The 9,282-nt window shown below is 46.9% G+C and overlaps 1 protein-coding gene across 1 annotated transcript; it reads right to left on the bottom strand.

Annotated features, from left to right (window-relative positions):
* Positions 1 to 982: 982 nt before the first annotated feature.
* LOC142831798 (keratin, type I cuticular Ha4) lies at positions 983 to 4,657 on the bottom strand. The gene is made up of 7 exons (XM_075942199.1): positions 4,310 to 4,657; positions 4,124 to 4,206; positions 3,154 to 3,310; positions 2,155 to 2,316; positions 1,938 to 2,063; positions 1,556 to 1,776; positions 983 to 1,067 (listed from the first exon to the last, which is right to left on the bottom strand). Exons 1-7 carry the CDS (start codon positions 4,655 to 4,657, stop codon positions 983 to 985), a joined length of 1,182 nt encoding a protein of 393 aa, XP_075798314.1.
* Between the last annotated feature and the right edge of the window lie 4,625 nt (positions 4,658 to 9,282).

Raw genomic sequence — 9,282 nt, 5'->3', positions numbered from 1 at the left:
GAGAGCAAGCTTTGGGGAGATCTGACTGGGTTTATGGATTTGGAGGCAGCTGGAGAGTTTGTGTTCTAACAAGACTGAGATTTGGAAATCAGCCAATTCAGGAGTCATATTGGGGTGCTAATAATCCAGGAACAGGGATATAGATGGATAAAAGCTGGAAGCCAGGGCACACGTGAGCAGAGCAGTGTTGGAAGCTGTGATGGACTGTGAAATCAATGAAGGTGAGGCAGGGGCTCCAGAGAGATGAGATGAGATACCTCCAGTGGTACGGTAGTTTAGGAAAAAGAAAAAAATCCTAATTAGAGAGACACATTGAGAAGTTTGCAGGCTAGGGGGATTCTCAAAATAGCCAAGGGCCCCCAAGCTGCAGTAAAAGCACCTTGGTGTTCATGGCCAAGCTTTCTGTATGGCAAGCATTTAATGAGAGTCACCCATCCAGAGAACACCTCTCCCTTGTCCCTCAAGGTTTCCCTCTGAGCATAATACCTAGGTCAATCATTTGATCCATTTACTCACCCTGCTGGTGAGAGGTATTTTTATGGGACAGTCGTGAATATTTTACAAAGTATGAATATGAATGAGAAACATCTTTACTATGCCAGAGAAATAAAGTTTATTGGGAAGTAAATGAAGCTACCTCCTTGCATTCCAGAGAATACCAGAGAAGAAAGGAAGGCAGGATATGGAGGCATGTACAGGAAACGCCCTCTATGGTAAGCCCCAGAGCTCAGATTGCAGAGGTCTGACACCTTCAGCAGCAAACAGGCTCAACCTTCAACTGAAGGAGCTTGTCCGGAAGTTGAAGATGGCTGTCTTTGCTTGTTGGTTCTGCAAAACCTGTGAGTTTCTGGCAAACACCGATGTCACGATGATGTTTCTTAATGGCGATGGAAGTCCTGCCTAAGTAGGCACCTGGAGACTGTTCCTGCGTTTTAACTAAATGGCTTCATTGACATTTTCTAAGGGGATCTAAGTTGTTCAGTTAACAGCAACGCTTTTGACAGCCGCCACAAGGTCCACAGGAGGTACCAGTAGCGTTGGTGGTGGCGCATGGGTTGCAGGGGAGGCTGGGAAGACACAGAAGCAAACATAGGGTTGGAAAGAATAAATCAGAGAACCCTAAATCACGCACAGCATCTTTTACTTATAGAAACAACCTAAGAACTGTCAGTGGTTGGAATTAGAATTGTGGCTGTGACCAAGCCCTTTTCTCTTACCCACAATACCTTGGGCCAAACTGGAAACTTGTGCTTTTAAAAAATATCTCACACTCTTCCTTCTCATGGAACTTAATGAGATTGGCCTTACTCAACATGTAAGGCTGTGACTGGCAATATCTGGACACACCTCTCTCCTCTCTATTGATAACTTTCAAAGACAGAAGCTATGCCCTTCACCTTTCCTCACACGCATTTACTTGACTAATGCCAATCACTGCGTCCACTGTGGGCTTTCGAAGCACTATGTGAGCATCTGAAACATGGCCACCAAGTGTGTTTCTCCTGTCTAACATGTCCACCACACATGCTATCCCAGAAATCCATTCTGTACTCACTTGCAGTCCTCGCTCTCCAGCAGACTCCTGTATGTGTTGATCTCACACTCCAGTCGGGACCGGATGTCCAGCAGCACCTGGTACTCCTGGTTCTGACGCTCCAGGTCAGCCCGGATCTCACCAAGCTGGGACTCCACGTTGGTGATCAGGCACTGCACCTGGGACAGCTGGGAGCTGTAGCGAGCCTCGCTCTCTGTCAGGGTGTTTTCCAGAGAGTTTCTCTGTGGGGGAGAAGACAAAGGCTGTCACACAGCTGTCCCCTCTAAAGGTCCCTGCATGGCCTTGCAAAGGAACCACAGCCTTCAAGAGCTAGGAAGAGGGCATGACTCCAAGGGCATCCCAGACTCCACACTGCTCAACAGCAGGTCTGGACACTACACACCAGGTTGTGCTGGGCCTGCAGCTCGATCTCCAGGGCGTTGACTGTGCGTCTCAGCTCGATGATCTCTGCCTGGCAGGACTGCAGCTGCTCTGAGCTGGACACCACTTGCTTGTTCAGCTCCTCGCTCTGCAAGAGGCAAAGGCAGAGACAAGATTAGATCCTGCGTTAGAGTCCTGGGGGACTCAGTTCCTGGAAGACCATGAGCTCAGATGCCCACCTGTGTGGTGAACCATTCCTCCACTTCTCTGCGGTTGGTTTCCACCAGGGCCTCGTACTGACACCTGGTCTCATTGAGCACACGGTTCAGGTCCACAGTGGGAGCAGCGTCCACCTCCACGTTGAGGCGGTCTCCAAGCTGGCAGCGCAGGGTGTTGACTTCCTGGCGGAAGAAAGAGAAAGAAGCCATGAAAGCAGATCTGCTCTCTTCCTGCTAGAGGGAAACGAGTACAACCCCGCCTACAAAGGGATGGGGGCTGAAACAACATCCTGATCGCTCCAAAGATGCAGATTATCACTGCAAAGCTCCAGCGGACCCATGTGATTATCTATCTCAGACAAAAGCAGAAGCACCTTCTCATCCTTCTAAGACTGAGTCCTTGGCACTCGCAAACCCTCCTGTCTCCACCACACCCCATTAGGTACTACATGCTTAGCCATTCTTAAATATGCCTTACCTAAGTGCCTCTTTGCTCAGCCTATACCCTCAAATGGCAGCACTTTAGCATCCTCCCCTTGCCCCTAGAAGTGCTCCCCTGCTCCTCCCTATAAGACTGGCTTCCTCCTACTATGCACACACCGCACAGTGTTTATTTCACTCGGCCTTGCATTCGATCGCTAGGGCTCCATGGTTGTCCCATCATATTGGACTAAGAGTTCTTAAAGAGAGGAACCATGGCTTATTTTATCTTTTTTTACCCTCCATTTCCACCATCAGTTCTTGGACCCTAACAGTAGTAACCAGGAGAGGTCAGAGTTCAGCGGATGGACATCCATCCTCACTGCTCATGCTCACCTATGTGCATGGGCATCCATAGCTCACTGTACTCCTTGATAAAGATACAGAGCCATCCTCCTAGGATCTTAGCTTAAAGTCCTTCGGGGAATGGTCCCACACCAGGGAGCCTGACAGCTGGTACCTGATTCCAGGGACCCTCTCTTAATGCTAACAACTTCAGTCTAAGGCTCTGAAACCTGCTTTGACAACACTTCTCCATACCTCCTCGTGGTTCTTCTTGAGACACAGCAGCTCCTCCCTCAGGGACTCCACCTGAGCCTCCAGGTCAGACTTGCAGAGGGTCAGCTCGTCCAGGATCCTGCGCAGGCTGTTGATGTCTGACTCCACCAGCTGCCTCAGGGACAGCTCAGTCTGGTACCTGCACACACAGAGTGGGAGGATCAGCCAGTATCTTCTTAGGATGTGGCTGGACCACAAACTCCACGAATGTATACAGTTGTGTGCCTTTCCTCCTGTTTCTATCCTGCTATGTGTGGATCAGCTGCGGGAGGTCTGGACCCACTTCACACCACAAGGGGCCCGAAGACACCTGTAAGGTGGGGTCCTCACTCTGTTCTTGGTGTTATTGGTTAATAAAACACCAAAATGGATCCATTCCCGTCTCTGGATTTGGGAGTTTTATAAAAAGAACTTACTAGAAACATTGATATGGGTTGAATATCACTGACTAGAAAAATCCAAAACCAGAACAATCTGAAAGTCTTTGAGGGACACAACACCACAGTGCAAACTGCCCTTCCTGACTCCATTGACAGACAAAATGCAGGTGCACTAAAAACAGGGTATAAAATGAGACTCAGTCTGTGTTTATGGTATATAAACACCTTAACCAATGAGTTTGGACTCAGGTCCCATCCCTAAGACAGCTCTTTATGAGTGTTCAAATACCCCACAACTCAAAAGGAAAGCCAAAACCCAAAACCCACTTCGGGTCCCAAGCACTTCTGATAAAGGGCAGTCAACTCGTATCAACTGCAGGGCTCAAGTCTGAATATCTGTCTACAGCTTACTTTTATAGCCAGACTGAGAAGGAGGCAGGAAAGGGGAAGAAGTGTCTTTCTCATCCCTTCCGCCTGCCCTTCCAGGCAACATTAAACCCACAGAGCCATGAAGACGCCATGAAAGAGCCATCAGGGTTTGGAAGTCACCCAACTCAAAAGGTTCAACATACTTGGTCCTGAAGTCATCAGAGGCCAGCTTGGCATTGTCGATCTTCACGGCCAGCCTGGCGTTCTCAGACTTAGCACACAGAATCTGAAACAATGGTTCTAATGTAAGATCCACTTGAACTTGAGCATGCCTCCCCAGTCAAAGAAAGGCAACTGATGATGGGCTCTTACATAGGCCACCCTCTCACCTTCTGCTGCAGCTCCTCAATGGTCCTGAAGTAGGCCTGGTAGGCGGGGCACACCAGGGGGTCCTGCTGCTGGTTCCTCTCCTGGATCCGACATTCCAGCTCTGCATTCTCTCTCTCCAGCTGCCTCACCTTCTCCATATAGCTGGCCAGGCGGTCATTCAGGAACTGCATGGTCTCCTTCTCGTTGCCATTGAAGGAGCCCTCACAGAACCAATTGCAGTTGCCGATATTGGCAGGGATGTTGCAGGCTCCGGGCAGGGTGCAGCCATGGCAACTGTTGGGTATACAGGGCCGGGAGGCACAGCTGGTGCGGCAGCTCAGGGCAGGCAGGCAGGATTCACAGGACATGGTGTTGGGAGAGGTGACGGGAGAGCAGTGAGCTGCTGGAGGTAGATGTGGATGAGGTTTGAGTCTCTCTCTCTTTCATGGTCCTTTTATACCCTTAAAAGTGGGCGGGGGCTTGGAAAATAGCGTAATTTCCTTTCCTAATGCTTCACCTAATTTTTCTTCAAAATAAGCTACTTAGATTGCTTCCAAAGAGTCCCCCCTCATCTATAAAATTATTCCATTCAGCTTGTGTCACGGCAGCCTCTTGCTGGGTACAAGTGGTTGATGAAATCAGAGTTTGGTCAGATGGCTTCAAAGGAGGCAGATTCATCACCGCCGTGAAAGGCTCACCCCATTACTCAGAGGGAAGGAGAGCATGGGACATGAGGTGGGGTTGCATGGCAGTCAGAGATTCCTTTCCCGCGAGGTTCTGCTGATATAGCTATGGAAAAGGCACTGTGAGTGAACAGCCTTCCCATCGGCCTCTCCTCTCAAATCTACACACATTTCAGAATTTAGGGAAGCAATCCTTATAGAAGAAACTCAGCCTGGATACTGGCTGCACCTTGGGAAATGTCCAGATAGACAGACTAGAAACAGCTGTCTGATGGTGTTTGGAAAATGAGAATGCAAAATGAAAGATGATGGATGGATGGATGGATGGATGGATGGATGGATGGATGGATGGATGGGATAGACAGTCAGTCATATGGATGGGGATTGTACTAAAAGGAGGTTTGGCCAGCTGTAGGCCACAGTCTGTATAAAATGTAGAGCTGTACTCTTGGTGAACAGTGGAACCTTTAAGAGGTGGGGCCATTGGGTGGGTTCTCTGACACTGACGGGAAGACACACACACACACTATACTTTTCTACCCTTAAGAAGTCAAGGCATGTGTTAGGTCAATAATAACCAAAATTAATAGTCTTTAAAGAAAATTTTCATTTGACAATGTTTGCATTAACATGACAGTCTGTGTTTTCCTCAACAAGTGTGTCAAGTAGGTGAAGATGAACCTGTTGTCCCTTCATTACCCCTGGGGAAACTGAAGCTCAGGAAAGTCACAAGTCATGTCCAAGAATGTCAAGCTGATAGCTCTGACCAACATCCAGGTCCTCCTGAGGAGGCTTCATCGGAGCCATTGGAAATGCTTCACCTGTCTGGATTCTACAAGACCCCTGGGACCAAACTGACGGCTGGCATTGAGTCACTTAAATCAGTCTGTTTAAGAGGAGACTGCACTCTCAAAAGTTTTTAATTGTGCCCCCCAGGTTTTTCAAAACACCCCCAACACTGAGAACTGCTGTTTTGCCATAGGTCTGTTAGTGACAGTGGGACACCAAGGGAATATTAAAAGCCATTTCAAAGGTTTTGGGGAACTGTAGAGCATATTTCTTTAAACATTAAGATGTGTCTGAAGAACATATTATGACTTGTGGATCTTATAAGGTTTGTTCATAACCACAGTGCCCCTCTATTGCAGATGCTATATCTAGTTAAACCACATAGCTTTCTGGGGGGGGGGGAGGGCTTCCTGTCTTCAATACTCAGTTTATTGTGAACAACAAGCCTTGAGGATCGGCTTGACTCTTGTGAAGCTATTCAAAGAGGAGTTGGGAGTAAATTAGACAAGTTAGATAATTAAAAGCAAACAAACTGTATAATTATATCAATTATGATCCATTATTCTCTTGAGAGGAGCTTGACAAAAAAATTAGTCTGGAATGTACCCGTGTACGGAGCTTGTACATAGGAGGCTGCTTTGAAGAATGTCATTAACCTGGATGTAAACATTCCATTCTCCATACTCTGTGGTCTAGTCTTGCCTATAACAATAGGTGGAACCGGATTCTGATAACCAAATGTAACCTCAGTGTCCTCATCTGTAAAGTGGGTTTGATTCTAGCACTGTTATAAGCATCCATTTGCGATAACATCCTAAGTCGTGGAGAACCCTCAATAGGTAAGAGCTATATTGGCTTCTTGTTCCTGCTGCCATGAGTTCCCACAAAGTTAAGGCCTTAAAAGGACTCAAATGCACTCCTTAGAATCCCCTAAGTTAGAAGTCCAAAACCGATCTCAAATTCAAGTTTTATGTTGCGCTAAGATCAAGAGATCAGGAAGCATTTCTCCACACCAACCATGGAAAACCTGAAAGGGGACTGACGAGAAGACTCGGTGGAAAAGGCACTTGCTGCCAAACCTGACAACGTGAGCTCAGTCCCAGGGACTCACATGGCGGAAGGGGAGAATCAACTCCTGCAGATCATCCTCTAAGTTCCACATACGAGCTTGGCACAAGACCACTCTCTTATGCACACATATATGCACAAAATATGTAAAGAAATGTATTTCTTTTTAAGATTTCTTAAAGGATTAAAGTCTCAAATATCAGAACTAAAATTATAAAACCTGTAAAGGAACATCTTTGTGAATCTGGATTTGCCACCAAGATCTCAGGCAACCAAAAGAAAAATTCAACAGACTTCCTCCAAAATGAAAGTCCTGTGCATCAGATACTCCGCCAAGGGACTGGAGAGATGCCTCAGCAGTCAAGAGGACCCAGATTCAGCCCCCAGTATCCATATGGCAGCTCATAGCCCTCTGTAATTCCAGTTCCAGGGAATCTAATGCCTTCTTCCGGCCTCCATGGGCGTGGCACACACATGATGCACTTATATACTTACATACATGCAGGCAGAACACTCTCACACATAAAATAAATTAAATTTAAAAATAAAAAGTAAAAAAAATTCCATCAAGGAAAGAAACATGGTCTGGAAATATAACTTGGTGATCCAGTACTTGCTTAACATATGTGAGGCCCTAAGGTCAGGATCCAAGGCCCAGAAAGGGGGTGGATAAACCAAGGAATTCACAAACTGGGAGGAAATATCTACATATCATATATATGGTGGGAAATGAGGTCTAGAATTTATTATGAACTCTTACAACATAAAAACAACAAGAGAAACAATCTTAAAAATGGTAAAAACTTTAACTGACAAGTCTCAGAAGAAGATGTGCAAATGGTCATTTAAAAAGATGCTCGATGCCCTTGGTCACCGGGCTCATACAAGTGGACAGCACAACAAGGTACCACTTCACACCCATTCTGATGACTGTGGCTTCAAACAAACAGAAAATAGGAAGCGTTGGCAAGCACACGAAAAAATTGGAACCCTGTGTTCTTCTGGTGAAGGAGAGCATTTTAAATGGTGCAGGCAGTGGTGAAGACACGGTGTCTTGATCATGTCAGTTCACAAGACGGTGGTTCATAAAAGCAGGCTGATAACATCCTGAGGGTCCTCCGGGATTTTATGAAATCCACACTTATCATTTCTGTGGATTTGCCTTCCAGTTAAAAGAAGATGCCATGGGTGGTCCTTGGACTTCCCACGGGGCAGGGAACCCTGATTGCTCTTCGGGCTGACGAGGGAGGGGCACTTGATTGGAGGAGGGGGAGGGAAATGGGAGGCGGTGGCGGGGAGGAGGCAGAAATCTTTAATAAATTAATAAATAAAAAATAAAATTTAATTTCTCCAGAAAAAAAAAGAAATTTTTGTCTAAAAAAAAAAAAAGAAGAAGCTGCCATTTCTTGAGACATACCACTGTCCTCAGTCTCCAGAGCTTGTCTCTTTCAATGGTCAGTAGGTGCTCAGGAATCAAGGTTCTGTGTCTTAGGGTGATAACACTCCTTGTGGGTCTAACTTTATGCTCTTAACAAATTGTGAGTAGCTTGCGGTTGGGAGCTGCCTGCTTGTGTCTCTCCGTGCTGCACCACCCAGCATCTACAGAGTAGGAGTTGACCAGAAACTCGTTAGACTGACATGAGAGAGGACAAATATCCCATGAAGAACTGGTGGATCCTCCAGGTCAGTGGCTGGAAGGCCTGCCTGGCCAATAATGAAAACACACATAAAGGAAAGGAAGACTGTCTGGGTACGGCAGGAAAAACCGGGGCGACGGGGGGGCTCCTTCACAGTGTACCCCTGAGGTTTCCTGAACTACAATAACCCAGAATCATAGAATACTAGATTCAAGGATCTTGCTGAGGAAAAAAAATGAGTTTTCCAGATTTACCATCCCTAGTTCATGCCTTCAAGTTCAGGCTTGGATAGCAACAGCTCTGGGAGAATCTATGCCCTGAGAGAAATATAGAATAATAAAAGGGAGACAGCAGCATGCACTCCCTCCTGGTGGCTGCTCTACTTCACCCATGGGTGCGGGGTGTCAGGCCAGCCATCTGCCCATCAAGACGCAAGCCCATTATAAAGCTTGACTTTCAAGTGGCTTTTTATAGAGTCCTAAGGTGGGGAGCAGATGGCGACAAACGAAGAGCAATAAGAAAGGCATCTGCTTTTGGCAGGAAAACATTTATTGTGAGATTACAAGGGAGAGCCGCTGGCACTTCAGAGTCCTCCAGATGAGCCAAGGGAGAGTAAGGTCCCTCTGAAGGAAAAAGCAGGCAGGCAATGGTCTAGAGAGGATACAGTGGCTGAAGGCACAGTTTCTGGGTCTGTCGTTCCAGGGTTGCACTGGCTATTCTGTGGTTTTATGCCTGTTTTGTGAAATGAACCAGAACCAGGTCAGAGCTCTGGAGTGCTAAGCTCTGTACCCTTGCCCCTTTGGCATCTCCCAGGTT

This window comes from Microtus pennsylvanicus, chromosome 11 (assembly GCF_037038515.1).
Source record: "Microtus pennsylvanicus isolate mMicPen1 chromosome 11, mMicPen1.hap1, whole genome shotgun sequence".
NCBI classification, from domain to species: domain Eukaryota; kingdom Metazoa; phylum Chordata; class Mammalia; order Rodentia; family Cricetidae; genus Microtus; species Microtus pennsylvanicus.
This window is presented reverse-complemented; position numbering and strand designations above follow the sequence as displayed.